At 39.3% G+C, this 15,772-nt stretch overlaps 2 protein-coding genes across 3 annotated transcripts in view; one reads left to right on the top strand and one right to left on the bottom strand.

Moving 5' to 3' along the window:
* The window catches only part of PI4KA (phosphatidylinositol 4-kinase alpha), a 60,743-nt gene extending 54,657 nt beyond the window's left edge, over nt 1-6,086 (bottom strand). Inside the window, exons 1-6 of one of the 2 annotated variants that reach the window (XM_035556832.2) lie at nt 5,868-6,086; nt 4,070-4,186; nt 2,458-2,551; nt 1,712-1,800; nt 1,138-1,210; nt 532-791 (exon numbers count right to left, since the gene is read on the bottom strand). In XM_035556832.2, the coding sequence (XP_035412725.1) occupies nt 532-791; nt 1,138-1,210; nt 1,712-1,800; nt 2,458-2,551; nt 4,070-4,186; nt 5,868-6,086 (852 nt within the window). The remainder of the gene's footprint in view (nt 1-531; nt 792-1,137; nt 1,211-1,711; nt 1,801-2,457; nt 2,552-4,069; nt 4,187-5,867) is intronic. The other variant, XM_035556834.2, reaches the window with a different exon arrangement.
* Nucleotides 6,087-6,302: 216 nt separating this feature from the next.
* Nucleotides 6,303-14,461, top strand: SNAP29 (synaptosome associated protein 29). The gene is made up of 5 exons (XM_035556719.2): nt 6,303-6,640; nt 8,032-8,228; nt 9,207-9,292; nt 10,392-10,496; nt 12,199-14,461. Exons 1-5 carry the CDS (start codon nt 6,443-6,445, stop codon nt 12,354-12,356), a joined length of 744 nt encoding a protein of 247 aa, XP_035412612.1. The 5' UTR covers nt 6,303-6,442; the 3' UTR covers nt 12,357-14,461.
* The last annotated feature ends 1,311 nt before the right edge of the window (nt 14,462-15,772 follow it).

Below are 15,772 nucleotides of genomic sequence, written 5' to 3'. Positions count from 1 at the left end.
AGTAGTTTTGATTAGAGGAAACAGATCAGAATGACAACTTCTGTACTGCACATAACTATGCTAATAACAATCCATGGTTTCCAAACAGGCACCTGAACCCATTTTTCCCCTATGACAATGAATATGCACAGCTGCCAGTAAAGCCAGCAAGAGCTCCTATAGGCTCAGCACTTCTGAAAACTCTAGTCATAAACTGACAGTTTCCCAAATTTTCCAATAAACATTATATGTATTTTTTTTAATGAGGATAACATGAAACATAATATAAAATTAGGAATAGAATTGGGCAGCAATTTATTATCAGGATTTATTGGTACAGTAATTAGTTTAACTGTCACTAATTATTTTGTAGCTCAGAAGCTACAAAATCATTTTGAAGGTCAGCCATAGAACCAAAATAAAGATTTCTGAATGTGGTCAAATAACTTGTTAAGAGACATTCTACGTACCCAGGCTTAAGGCTGCCTTAATCACATCAAGACCACAATGTCATTGTAGCACCAATTCCAACACATGGCAAGTCATACAGACCTGTGAGATGCTAGATACACTGCTAGCCTTTCTCTTTAGTGTTCCTTCTTGGCAAACAGTGAGCAGAGAACTGGGAAGAATGGATCTGAAATCATTAAAGGATCGTCGGCGAATTCCTTCAAGCTCTTCTGGAACTCTCAGGGAATGTGGGGGAATTTTTGGAAAAAGCTTTGAAAGGAGAGCCTCCTCTGAATTGCTGTAGCGACCAAAGGCTCGAGAAATTCCTATCAGGCAGGGCACTGCATACTTGCATAAATATTCTGGGGAGGGAGGGGAACAAACAACAAAAAAAGATATAAGAATATATTAACAGTAACTTAGCAAAACTGAAGAGAGGTAATTCTACCAGTTCACAAAACTGCTTCAGCCTAAAGTGCTTTACAAAGATTTGTTCAAAAGCAGATGAAAAATCACAAAGTTATCTTAAATTAATATACATCTCTAGCTTCTGTATTTCATTTACAGCAACAGACTAAAGACATGCTAAGAAGTCAACGGAGAAAAGCTTCTCATTTCTCAGGAGCGATCCTGATAGTTTGAAAATACAAGAATTTCAGAGGACGAGTTCAGATATAGTAAAAATATGAAGAGTTATTTTAAAAGTACCTTTATCATGCATTTGTGGGGTCTGGCACATTCCCAACAGAAACTGCATAACTTGTAGAATTGCATCCAAAATCTAAAGCAATCATTACAGACATACAAAAACAGATGTTGGTAAAGAGGTTTTATCATGATATATGAGATCACTACAACACATATGACACTTACTTATCAATGTAAGCATCTCTGTAAACAAGATGTTTTTAATGCTATGTGACTACAAAAGTATATTGGTCTCATTCAGCTTACAGAGCTTCCTTTGTAAAGCCTTCAGCTAACTGGTGTGTACAACAGAATAAAATTGCAGCAGCCCTGATCTTAGTACCAAGCTTGAATTCTAGAACTCTGGACTCAGTGATTGTCATGCTTTGACATCCAGAAGCAAAAACAGATTTAAGAATTTCTTCTGTGTACCTGACTTCATTAATTGAAGCAAAGTAACGTGTCAGTATACATGTCAAAGCAACCAATCCCTTGGCAAGGAAGAAGGAAGGCAGCTGTGATGTACTCTTGCCTAGACATTTGTCATTTACACCACTGGAGTGGTGAATAAGGTAAGCACAAAATTAAACTCTACCTGCTCTCTGAGAGAGGCATCCCTGTAAGCAACGTCTGATAACAACGTTACCAAGCAGAAGCTGAAGTTTTCTGCTACTGGAAGCAACCCTGCAAAGTAAGAGAGAAGTACTGTTAGAGATGGCATATAAGAGAAAATAATAATAAAGACAACACAACTGATTCGCATGCTGTACAGTTCTGAGACAGACTGTGGATAGAGTCCTACATACATAATGTAGAAGTACTTTCTAACCATCATAATTTCAGTGTGAAGGGTTAAAAGCCTATTTTTAAATTTGTAAAAACCTTTCCAGGTTTTCAAATAAATAATATAATATAATACACTTTGTGAAACAGAAGTATTCTTATATTCATTTTAAGTGGTATTAAGGGAGCAAGAAATTAAGTGGTTTCATAGCAACTAAGTATCTAACTAAAAGCAGATCACAAAAATCTCAGGTTCTGCTCTCCTGACCTAACTGCCATGCAAACTTCTCCAATTTAGTCCTGAAATATATTGAGCACAGATTTATTTGGAAGTACAATTTATCATAAAGCAGTCAAGCAGGAAAGCTGGGAGGTATTCAGCTTCCTCTTTGCTTTTAAAGAACAACCAGTATTAAACACTGTCAAGTCAAGAGCTGAGGACCTACCAGACCCTCTCCCACCTCTCTTTATACCACGTCCTGAATAGGCTTTGTTCTTTCTATTTCTTGTCTACCATTCTATGAGAATGATAAGGACACGCACAACAACAAATATCACCTCTGCCTTTCCGTGCATTGCTTTCTTCTATCCACTGGACTTTGGGAAGTCCCTTCAGAAGTCGGAGGAGGTAAGGAACCACATTATCTTTGTGCTAAAGAGGAAAATACTCTATTTAAAATGGAAGCAAAAAGCCGAAAAATATCTACTCAAGGTATTTTAGAGGCATGGAAACACTACATTAAACAAACACAGAACACACTTTTTCTAATGATTACTCCACAGGCTTCTTGAATATTGCAAAATTTATTTCAACACAGGCAAAGGAAAGTAAACAAATTAACTCAGTTCTATAAACCCAAGCATTTCATTCTGGGCAACTGTTTATTCTCCATAAAACTTGGGATTAATTAAAGTTCTGTATCTTTTTTCTCCAATTCATTTATCAATTTGCATCAAAGTCACAAAATAATTTTAAGGCAGCTAGATATTTAGAAATGCCAGTCCCAATTCAATATTGGAGATCCATCCCATGGCCTTAAGCAAATCACTTAGCACACCCGTTTAACACCTCAGTTAAATCTGCAAATCCAAGGACAATAATTTCCTTCCCCACAGAGCTGGATTAATTAAAATTGATCGTTTTGAAAACATCACAAAAACGCTAAGAAAAATGAATACAATTGCCTTAAACTTCATACTAACAAAATGCAAATAGGACAAAGTTGTTAATACTATTTATGCAAGCTGTATCATAGTAAACAGGCACCAAAGAGGAGGAAATTCAGGCTCAATCCAAACCCCAGCAACATTAAAAGACTTGAAGTGAGGTGAATGTCTTTGAAACCAGGACTCCATACATCCTTCCTTTCTTCTGCAAGAAACAATACCATCCCCAGAGTTTGAAGAGAAGAGAACCACCTTGTCAGAAACAAGCTGACAGATACAAAAGGGACATTTGTATACAATGCAACCTATCCGCACTGTTTGTCTTTTTACCCTAGCTAACGCCCAGGCATAAAAAGGCTGTTACAAACCTGACATTCAGGAGCATGTTTGCTCCTGAACCATACCTGTTGTTTAGAAGCTGGCGAGGACAGGACAAGCAAATTGCACTGAACATTGAGCAAATTGCACTGAACAGTTTGCCCACACCTATGAAAACTTCTTGCACTTCCATATTCAGCCAACATATACTCTAACAATGAAACTTCTACGCTTCATGCTTCCTCTTAAAAACCACTTCCCTCCTTTACTACCTCAAATTCAATGCCACGGGGCCAATTCATCAGCTACCTTTTAAAAATCTACAAACAAGTGCCTTTGTGTTGGTTACCACCCCCAAAAAACCTCTGTAAAACAATTTAAGCTTTCCTGTCCCTCCTTAAGCTGTGATGACCAAGAAACATGACAGCAGTTTGGCCGTGGCAGTACCACGATTTCTGTCATCAGTACTGTCCTTGTTTGCTTGTGCTCCCCTGCCTGCATCCATCTGTTATATCTGATCTTTTATCTAGTCAGCTCTTTAGAGCAAGGACATGAATATTGTACCACATGTGTAAGGCATTCACAAATTTCAGTAATTCAAATTAACATTAAATACCAATTTTTCATTCATTGAACAACTAATCCAACATCTTTCAAGTTAAATAGCCCAAGGGAGGAAAAATACCTGAAGGTCAGATTCAATTAGAAAGATTCCCAAAGCAATTACAGCATCTCTTCGACGTTCATCTAACTGGAAAATCCCATGGAAATCCACTGGACACATACAAAGCAGCTTTTGTACCTGAAAAACAGTGATGGGAAAGGATGGGAGAACAAGACCAAAAGCATCAAAACAATCCAAAGGAACAACAGTGTTAAAATTGTCTTTCAAAAATCTACCAGTAGATGTTTGGTAAGGAAAGCAATGCAAATAGCTCCCAGCTTTTTGTTAAAGGAATAGATTTAGCCATCATGTCCATGCCCTAGAGCATGCCAAGCAATAGACCTGGGTAGTACTAAGGCAGTTGCAAATATTTTCATAGCAGAGAAACAAGCTGACAGGCTGTGGTTTTCAAGATTCATTCAGACATCCAGCATTTGAAGTGGTGTTACAACTGCACCAGTGCTTTCCTCATAAACAGCCCTGAATAAATGCTGCTGCATAGCTGAGTTTGACTTTTGCTCAGATCCTTTTAACATGTTAAGTTTCCAGAACTTATTTTCCCCACAACTTACCTATCAGTTCACTGCATACCCAGCAAACGCACAATTAAAGAATACTTCAAATCTCTGAAATGCTTAGTTTGCTTACGGAACTGTTATATAAAAAAAAGGGGAGGGGGAATGCAACAAGCAGATGGACTTTCTATAAATCTTCTTGATGCTAGTAAGTAGTAGCAGAAAGGGACAAAACCTATGTTTGAATGTCAAGCTACTTCCCATTTACATAGTAAACTTTAAACATTCCATCTTGAAATTTATAAACTAAGAAACTGTTTTCCTAGAGGATTAAAACAACTTAGTGGATGCCCAGTATAACTACAAGATCTGTAATACAACACAAGTAATCCTCTTGATTAGTGTAAAATCCAGCAGAGAAAATATGAACTTTGAAATAACTTTTAGTACATGTGTTCCACGTCAGGTTACTTTGTGGAATAACATGAGTAATTGTAGCTAGATATGACCTGTTGATATCATTTAACTCCTACATGTACTCTCTCAAATAAAAAAAATAAACACTGGATAAGAGTGAACCAACAGCAAGACGTTAAAGAAAACATTTACAGGTGGCTGTCAAAGCAATGACAGATTTCCAGAACAAGAACTAAGCAAAGACACCTGCAACAGCTGGCCAAGAATAAGTCACACACTATGATTTTCGCCAACGCAGAGCTGTGCTTTTCACCAATTTAGTCACTTCTCATTAAGGCATGAAACAATTTAAAAGCTCGGCCCCTTCCAACACAGATACTGACACACGAGGTTGTCTCTTCGCTGTCACGGGAACTTGCACAGTCAGCCGGCCCACGCCAGCAGCAGGACACACAGAGAGAACCCTCACAAGGCTAAAATTCTCTTATTTAATTACACGGTCACTAGACGCTTATCTTAACCAAAATTTCTATTTTTTTCGTTTTGCTTTTTTTTTTTAACCTTGAGCTGATTCCATCACTTTGATTTCACCAGATACACAGGGTAAATCAACCAGCCCTCATTAGGCTGAGACTAATTACACCTCACAAGCTTCAGGGCCGGACCTCAGCCTTCTGCTCCCCTCAGCACCCCCCGGAGGGGACACGGCCGAGCCCCGCCGCCTGCCACGCGTGACAGGGCCCCACGGGGCACCCGGACACCCCCTCAGGACCACCCCACGGGGCCCCTCAGAGCTGCCGGCATCCCGGGGAGGAGCCTTCCCTCAGAGAGAGCCCCTCACGGCGCCCCGGGGAGGAGCCTCCCCTCAGGGAGAGCCCCTCACTCACTTTCTCCAGCGGCGCCGGGTTCTGCACCGCCAACGAGCGCGCCAGCGACAGCACCGTGTTGAAGTAGAAGCCGCGCGCGGTGCCTGCGCTGCTCCCCCGCCCCGTGCCCGCCGAGGGAGCCGCGGCAGCCGCCGGCGTTGTGGCGGAGGTCCCCGCCGCGGCCGCCGTCGCCGCTGTTGCTGCGGCCGCCGCCGCCGCCGCCACCGCCGCGGCCGCCATGTTGGGAGGGACCCCAGCGGGCGGGGCCCCTCTCGCGGGACGGCGTTCCCTCGGACCGCCCCGCGCGTCAACAAAATGGCGGCGCCCGCAGCGGCTTCACTGCCAGTCACCCCCCCACACGCACCTCCGACCCCTCAGCAATGGGCTCGCCCGGCTCCCCCCATCCCCGGCGGTGGGCGGTCCCAGCCGCTGCCCGCCTCAGAGCGGCGCCCGGGGCGGGGCGGGGCGGAGCGGAGCGGAGCGGGCGGGGCCGCCCGGTGCCTGTGTGGGGAAGGAGACGCGCGGCCGGGGCTGGGCCTTGGCCTGGGCCTGGGCAGGGGGAGCGGTGGCGGCGTCTGATACCGCCCGGCGGCGCCATGTCGGCCCCCCCGAGGAGCTACAACCCCTTCGCCGAGGAGGATGAGGAGGTTGCGGAGGAGGAGGCGGGCGGCGCCGAGCGGCAGCGCTACCTGCAGCGGGAGGTCCTGCGGCGCTCCGCCGCCACCGCCGACAGCACCGCCCGCTCCCTGTCGCTCCTCTACGAGTCGGAGCGGATCGGCGTGGCCGCCTCCGAGGTGGGTCCGAGGCACCGCGGGGTGTCCGGCGGGGCAATTTTCCTTCCCTTTTTTTTTTTTTGTTTTGGCTGTTAGTGAGGGTGGGGAAGCCCCTGCTGTTCTGCCCCGCGGGCCCGGCGCTGTCACCGGCAGGCGGCTGGGCGGCGTTTCAGGGCGGTGTGTCAGCGAGGAGCGGCTTTGTGGGTGAAGGAGGCTTGGGTTTTACATCAAAAACCTCCCTCGGGTCCCTCCTTACCCCTACAGCGCCAAGAGCAGAGCTTAGCTATGCTAAACTCCTTACTAAGCCTTATTAATGGTATTTATGCCTATCTGACTAGAAAGTTTTTAGCTGTTCTCTAATTAATTGAAGCGTCTGCTGGCTTCGTTGTTTACCAGGCGCTCAGTTTCATCCCGATTAATCACTTCCTTTGTGCTTACGGGCTCGTTCCGGAGGACTGTTTGTGTCCAGGCCCTCGGTAATAGAGAGAGGTCCTGCCCCTGGAGTCACCTGCCCGGGGGTTGGCCTGGGCGAGCCCAGCGCGGCTGGGAGCTGTCAGGGCTGCGCTCAGCGCTTCGGGGAGCTTCCTGCCTCGTGATTTGTTTGTTAAAAACAGCCTAAATGAGGAATTAAGAACTTAGTCTTAACGCAGGGGTAATGGTAGAACAGAAATTGTGTGGGCTTGCTGCTTGAGTGAGAAAACAAGCACATCTAACAATAATTCCCCGAGCTTTGGACAGAGTATGAGCACAAGTCCTTTGTTTCCCACTAGTGTTGACTGTGGGCAACTCTGTGGCCAAAATTAATCTCAAAATTAATCTTTGGATTACTTTGGAATAGTATTTGTGCCACGGAAATAGGAAGTAACACAGCTGTGTATATCAGAATTTCTAAATCTTGCACTGTTAGCCAAAAAATTATTCTTGCAGTATGAAAAATTCTAGTTGTGTTTATTTTCTTCAGTTATTCTGTTTATGTTATCTGGAACACCCCAGTAACATGAAAATAGCATCCCTTGTTAACGAAGGTGTCATTCACAACTAGAAGTAGTTCTAGTTTCCGCACCATAAACCTTTGAATTTTCACTACTTTGCCCACGGAGAGCAGATACAAACATCAACCTGACAAGCGGCCAATACAGAAAATTCCTGGCTCCCCTTTGTAGTACCTGTCAGAAAACTGGCATCGCACTGATGAGGATTTTATAGCTGGTTAATGCTACAGCTGACTAGCAGCTCTTGATTGAAATGCCCTGGAGAAACAGGAGTGAGTGAAAAGGCTGCACTCCCTTATAACTCATCTACATAGATTGAAGGAATGCTCTTATTTTTCTTCAGAATATCTGTTAAAAATATTTGATGTTTCAGTTTATCTTGGCTTCACTAGCTGCCTTTTATCTGTCAATATCTATTAGGAGCTTGTACGTCAAGGAGAGTCACTGAAGCGCACAGAACAGATGGTAGATAAAATGGACCAGGACTTGAAGACCAGTCAAAGACACATAAATAGCATTAAGAGTGTTTTTGGGGGCCTGGTTAACTACTTCAAACCCAAACCTCCAGAGAGCAAGCCAGAGCAGAATGGCACTCCTGAATATTATGCTAACAGTAGGTAAGGAAAATAAACATTTCACTTGGGAATGATAGTATTTTCTTGGGTTCTAACAGGAGGCCTGTCTGTTATCAGAAATGTTCTGAGAGATTCTGGATCTAGAACAGTTTTTCTGAAGTAATTCTTAAAGTGGAATCTTCTTCTCCCCAGTAATCTGTAATTAGATTATTCTGTTATCAGAGTCCTGGCTGTCTCCTGTGTGCGTGCACACTTATGTTACTTGGTCCTTCTAAGTACCAGACTCCTGGGGAGAGGGTCTCCTCACCGTGTCACCAGTTTTATTCATGTATCTTTCCCCTAAACTCCTCACCTAGTCCATTTACATTTTTAACTTTTTTTTTTTGAGACACTTCTTACAGCATCTCTGAAATGTCACCAGAAAATCAATTACAGATTTGTTGATTCTGTAAACTCCTGAGATGGTGTCTGGTTCCCTTTTTCTTTAACTCTGAGAAAAATATTTTTGCATCCCTTTATATTTGTAGTGCTTCTAGTTAAATATTATGTATGTTTCACTAGTTTTTATTAAAAGCTGTAAACAAAAATGAATCGCTGTGAAAGTACCATGTCTTACAGTACTTGTCTCTCTTCAACTGAGAAATTTGTGTAAAGCCTGGTAATGCTGCATGGATTGATTTTTTTTTTTTATTATTATTATTTATTTATTATTATTTTTTTTTAATTGTTACTATTTTTTTTTCCTTGCCCCATCTTCCATTAGAGAGAATGAATAGTTTGCCTCCAAGACTGAAGATATGCTTTTGTTCTTCATATCAAAGCTTACACTATTTTCAGCACTAAAGCAACCAATTCTGCTTTCACTGAATACATGACAATAACTTATTGTAAAGGGACTTGTTGGATTAAGCCTAAAAAAATATTTTCTTGGATAATTTTGATGCCCATTCTTGTTTAATGGATTTAGAATGAAGCCTGTGGTCCATAAGAATGTTTTAATTTTACTCTCTTTATTACCAGATTAAAAGAAGCAATGATGTCTAGTAAAGAACAAGAGTCAAAATACCAGGAAAGTCATCCGAATTTAAGGCGGCTAGATAATTCAGGTTTGTTAACTTTATTTTATACTGAATGTCTGCCATCAAAATGGAGGGAACTTGCACAGTGGTGAAGGCAGAGATCCTTTACCCTGCCCAACTGCTGACTTGCATTGTTACCCAACTTCTGCAGATTGTATCCCAGTGTTTGTGACTTTCAACTCTTGGGAACTGTCTGCCCCTAAATCTCTCTATACCCATCCTGAAGATGTGAAAACTTTTACTTGCACGTGGATTGTATCTAGCCCTTCCTGCGGGGGATTTATGCCATATGCATTAAAGACTGTAGTGCATCTACAGATGTAAAGACATCTACTGCTTATATTTGCACAGAGGCGACTTTGGCCAATAATCCACATAATGTACAGCCAGCCTTGTCCTACATTTGCCAAAATGTTGACTTGTACTTTCAGAGGTTCTTCTTTTTAACCATGGTTTGCCATAGTTTTTGTATATGTTTTTCTTGTTATTTGAAATGTAAACTATAACCCTTCACAATGAAGTCCTTACTTCAAGGACTGCACAAGGAAGCATACAGGGTTTGGTCTTGTTCCCCATTCTTAGGAGTTAACTTTGGATTACTTTTATGTACAGAGTAACTGTTACTTCTTAAAGTGAAGTTTAATTATTTAGTTTAGTGAGAGTGAGAAAGCTTCAGGTTATCTTTATAATTGTAGCTCTGTAAGGCAAGAAATGCTTTTTAGTAACATCAATCTCCGTTCCACTCCGTATAATATTAAAAGTCTGACCAACAGAGGGCAGAACTTAACTCTCTGGTGGGTTTACCTGAGGGAAGGCTAAATGCAGATAGAAAGCAGGTAAGCCTATTTTGTTGGTTGTGGGGTTTTTTTGTTTTTTTTTTTTCCCTCAACTACCTAGCAGAACTACAAAAGGCAATTCAGAAGAGAATAGTTATAGCTTAATAACTGTTAATCTTGAGCATGTTCTATAGATAAAGAAGTTGGACTGCTTTTGATACTCTGGCTAACAGGCGATATGATTACATGGCATCTGTAGTCAGACCAATTTTTAATAGCCCTTCTAAAACCTGAATTTTTCTTTCTATCTTTTTTATTGTGTAATATTATGTATTTTATACTCTTGGCAGACAGTGATTTCAGCAACATAGATTTAGTTACTTCAGTGCAACGGGATGCCTATCCAAAGAATCAACATCTGCGAGCTTACCACCAGAAAATTGATAACAACTTAGGTAAGTGAGAAAATTGAAGCTGTTTGACATAATACAATTTTTAATTTTTGGTTCTCAAGCCAGAGAGAGAATTTCTAAGCAATATGTTCCCAAGAAGCATTTTTTTTGGGTATAGGTCGCATATGAGCTTTGAGAACAACAACAACATTTACTTGTAGACTCTTTCAGAACTATAACCATGACAGAATCCAACACTTCTTTTGAGGCATGCATTATTTGAGTATTTCTATGCCGTGGGATGTCTGTGGGTCATCTATCTGCACATATTAATAACAAATCTGAGTTAGAAATACCTTTCAAATGAAACCAGCTAGAAACAAACTGGGTAGGATGCCTGGAATAGTATAAATCTCTTATGGAAACCAATACGCTACTGGCATCATTATTTTAACTCTTCTACATGCTTGTGCTTTAAAACTATTAGATTTTGAACTGCCCCTGAACAAAGAAACTGGGAGAAAAACTACACCCAAAGCATGAATCCTCTTGGATCACAGATTGACCATAAAAAAAAAAAAAATAGTCTTACTAAATGTGAATATGCTAGCAAGTTTCTTTTATTTGAATGAGAAAATGGTGCTGATGTATCCCATAACACTTGTACTCAGGATATGAAAATATTTCTTTGAATCATCCTGTAAGTGACTGGAATGTCCCTGGGACAGGCAGGTTAATTCTTCCATTCTGAAAAAATAAATTATTAAACAGATACTAATAATATTAAGAAGGAAATAATGCCCCATATTGACAGCCAGATTAGACCAGTATGGATACTTATATAAAGCTTACCACCTGTTTTGAAAGATGCATTCAACTTATCTCACTGACAGTTAAAACTGAGATATTAAATTGTACATCAGTTTGAACCCAAAGAATTTACAACTGTGTGCAACTTTGAAAAAAAAAATGCAGAAAACAGATCAAAAGGCACTAAATATTTCATATGTGAATTTGTTGCATTTCTTTTTATTACTTCCAAAAATATTCAGCTGATGTTCTTTTGTTTTGTGGTATATATACAAAGTGCCTCTTTGCTTACATGTGTCACTGTTTAGCTGACCTAGAAAGAAGAGATTGGAAGGAAATCAGAAAGGAATAGATCAAAGAGAAATAATCAAGTATAAGAGTTAGTGGAAGCACATTTGTTATACTCCCAAGCCATGCAAAAACTTACTAGCCTCAGAAGCATTTGTACCAACCAATCACACAATAAAAGAGTTTCCTTGTAGCCAAATTAGAAAATCTGGAAATTGATTTTTTTACATCTGTTAAATAATTAACTGCTTAAATTTTAAATGTTCAGTGTATTGATATCTCTGCATGAAGATCGTTTTAAAGGGAAAAAAAAAGTTAGTGAGAATATTGTGTATATCGACCTGAGAAAAGATGTATCCCAGCCTTCTATAAAATGTTTTTAAAAGTGAAAACTATTGCAGGATACCTCATGTTATAAAGATACAATTTGGTTTTAAGTTTTTAACTTTTAATGGGAAGAAGAAGGAAGTGATTACTTTCTGATAGTAATTCAGTAGCCATGTCAAAATTTTGCTGCCATCATTATTAGAGAATACTTGGACTTGAGCAGTCTTAACTAATGTTTCCTAACTCCAGGTTTTGGAGAAGAGGGAGTCCTGATAGCATCCGTTTAAACAGTGTGCTTTATACTGCCTTGAATCCTTACGGTCAATCTCTCTGTTGACAGATGAGATGTCTTCTGGGTTGAGTCGTCTGAAAAACCTAGCTCTTGGTCTGCAGACAGAAATAGAGGAGCAAGATGATATGCTGGATCGGCTAACCAAAAAAGTAGAGACACTGGATGTCAATATTAAAAGCACTGATAAAAAAATCCGACAACTTTAAAGAGCTTATAGAAATTTTTGTCCAGCATTAGTTCTTCTTGGATGTCTTATCTCAACAGATCTCTTAAAAAAAAATCTTGGACAATATCTATTAATTTTTTTCTGGTATGTTATTGATTTTGTTGCCATTAAAATTGCATAACCTTAAGTGCAGCATAATACCTAAGTTTCTTTATAATGTACATAGGAAAAGCGCACACTGAGTAAAATCTCTCAGCACTCTGTTAATTCTTTTGTGCTGGATACCTTTCTCAATTGCATTACTGTGTGTTGTGTGCGTGAAGAATTCGGAGTCTACAAAGCTTCAGTGTCCTTGGCCTGAAAGCTGTGATGAGAAAAGTAACTACATTTTGCCTCTGTTTTGGGGAGGGGTCAGGGGGAACAGAATGTACTTCTTTGTTCAGAGCAAATGTTGCTAATTCTGTTTACCTACAGCTATTTAAAATTCTGAAAGAATGCCGATTTCCAGCTGTAAAAATAATTGTGACTGTCCTCTGGCATTTCTGGGGCTTAAGGAACAAACTGTTCTATGGAAGTTGTAAATTGTTAACTATCAAGGGTGTCATGCAGGAATGATAAAATCCTCTGCTTTTTCCCTTTCCAAAGACAACTTTTCCCAAGAGGTGGATGAACAGTGGTGGTTATGACTGAGTCAGTGAATGCCATCACCTTTACGCTGTTATCAGTAAAGATCTACAGGGGTATATTATGGTTTACACAAAATCTTGATTGACTGACAGAAACCCAAAAGGTTTGGGTAATATATTGTCATCATCTGATTTTTTTTTCTGCCCTTTCTCAGCTTATTCAGGTAGGTGGTTATTTGAAAGTAGTTTCCATTTTAGAAATGAAGAATTGATCTAATACTGTGTGAACAGATCATAGATCATTCCTTAACTTAACATTTAGTTCAAATAAAGGTGATTAGGGAGCGAGTAGATGCTGTGTCTTCCTTGATAATGTGACTGGTTTTAAGATGCACAACTATGATTCGCATACTCCTACGTTGGCTTAGCAGGTATAAAAAGCTTCTGCAGATTAAGAAAGGTTTAAAAAGTTTGAGTCTTCCAGATAAATGTTGAGCCTTCCAATTTGTTTTATTCTTTATTACAGTAAGTATCACTGTAGAATAAAATAATTACAGCTCTACTCCAACCTGAAGACATGACAGGGAGAACTAGATGTCTGTCTTGAAAACAAATAAGCTATTTCAGTTTGGAGAAGGCCCCTGTCAGCATTGCAACACTTAAATATCACAAATGACAATGAGTGACTAAGACGACGTCATTTCTTTGAGCTGGTACCACATTATGTTATGAATTAAATTAAAACCCTGATGTTCAGGACTGTCAAGCTTGCATCTTTCATGAATATCACATTCACAGTTTCTCCTTTTTTTTGTAAAAAGAATTGTTACCTTGAGCTGACTTGCTATAAAGTGTACCTAGTTTGTTAAGGAAGCGTAGGAAAACTGAAGCCTTTCTTGTTTTACAGTGTCTCCTGAGAGTTCACTTGTAGAAAAATAAATCACTAAAAAAAAAAGCTACACTGCTTGAGCATAGTATTATGAAAAAATAGGCATATATTCCTGGGCTTTCTAGCAAAGTACAATTGTGAATTAGATTGAAAGTGTGCCTCGGTTTCTCCTTACCTTACTGCTGTCATTGGTATGGGTCCCTAAAAAAGATATGCATCATGGAGACTTAAAACTTTATGAGCTATTAGCATCTCTATTTGCTTTTCAACTTTCACTTTACATGTCACTTACACTCATGTGGAAGCTTGGAAAACCTTATTAATGACAACTTATCTACTTTTGTGTGTGTATATCATAATTAATTCTTTTACTCTGTTAGAATATTCATGAATTATATGATTTAATGTCTCAAGAAGGTCAATAGATTTATTTAGGAAATGATGCCAATCATTAGTTTTCAAAATCTCTAAGTATCTCAGTGAAGGAATATTGAAATTGAGTGTACCTGTTTTAATTTTGTATTTGACTCTCCCCTTTTTATTAAAAGTAATTAATAGTAACACTTGCATCTTAAAAATGATATATCAAGTCTGTTGAGAATAGAGGATATTAAAAAAAAAAAAAGCACAGTAATTAAAAACATTCATTTTAATTTGAAATCTGCCTTTATCTGTATGCAACTATTTCACAATTACATTTTTTCCAAAGTTAGACTTTGGTAACTAGGTTGTAGGCTGAGGTTTTCTCCACTAAGTCATGGTTAATGAAGGAAAAATGCATCTGGAAGATCTAGTTATGTTATGTGTAATAAGAAATGTGAAGCTTGAATCCAAGCAAAAATTTTGATTGATTTAAAAGTATGTTGTCTTTCTGATGTAAGCTCTTCCTTTTTTCATTCTGAATTGTTTCATGAAACGGACTCAGTTTTTTTGGTCAACAGTTTATTTGTATCAGCCTTATTCTTATTTTTATCAGCCTGCATTCTGGATTTCTCTTGATGCCTTTGAAAACAAAGGCAAAAAAGAAGAATAAAAAAATAAATCCTATTTCTGCTTTGAGAACCTCATGATCCAAGCAGACTAGAAAACCAAGATCTCAGCCATGTGGAAGTTAGAGGCCTAACATTTCATCTCTCCTAACAATTCCATTCACAGTCTCAGTAACATATGTCTTTGTCTTGCTATGTAGGCTTTCCTGTGCTATTTATTTGTTTTTTGAGAAAACATTTGTTTTCTTGCTAGTTAAGCTTTCCTGCTCTAGGTATTATTTTTGTTTTGCTAATAGCCTTGTTTTAAAGGACTATTTCCCACGCTGAGCTTTCATTGTGGGGGGAAAAAAGATTGTGCAAGGTTATAAATGAGTATCTGCTACAAAATGAATTTTCTTTCACAACTTTCATAAAGATGCTTTATACCTTCTGCTGATAAAGAAGTTTAATTGATGTGAAGAGAAAACTCTATCTTGTAATAGTGATTTTTTTTTTTCTCATTAGAGTAACTTTCTATCCTGCAGGAAAGGGAAATTTAAAGGAAAAAAAAAACAAACATGAGTTTTGCCTTTCCAGGAAATGTCTCTTTATATATGTTATGAAGGACTTTCTGCAACTTTTCTTACTATTTCCTGATATGACATAGAGTTTTATTTCTTCTTGGATACTTACCTTGTGTAGGGTTTAGGACTTTCAGAAGACAGCAGTGCTAACTTGGTAAGCTAAATAAATTTTTGCTTAAATATTCATGTTGGCATAGAAGTGGGTGTCCTTGCAGCCACATAGCTCTGATTAATTTTATTCTTACTGGCTTGAGTAGAAGTTTAATACTAAGGTCAGCATAAGAGATCAAAAAATTCTTTTCAATCTCCTTTATAAAAGGATATTTTCTTGCTTCTCAAAATTTGCTAATAAATTTTGAAGAAGTATTAAGTACTGGAAACGTAGTAAG

The sequence above is a fragment of the Cygnus atratus genome, chromosome 17 (assembly GCF_013377495.2).
Source record: "Cygnus atratus isolate AKBS03 ecotype Queensland, Australia chromosome 17, CAtr_DNAZoo_HiC_assembly, whole genome shotgun sequence".
NCBI lineage: Eukaryota > Metazoa > Chordata > Aves > Anseriformes > Anatidae > Cygnus > Cygnus atratus.
Note: the sequence above shows the minus strand (reverse complement) of the source record. Positions and strands in the feature narration are given on the sequence as shown.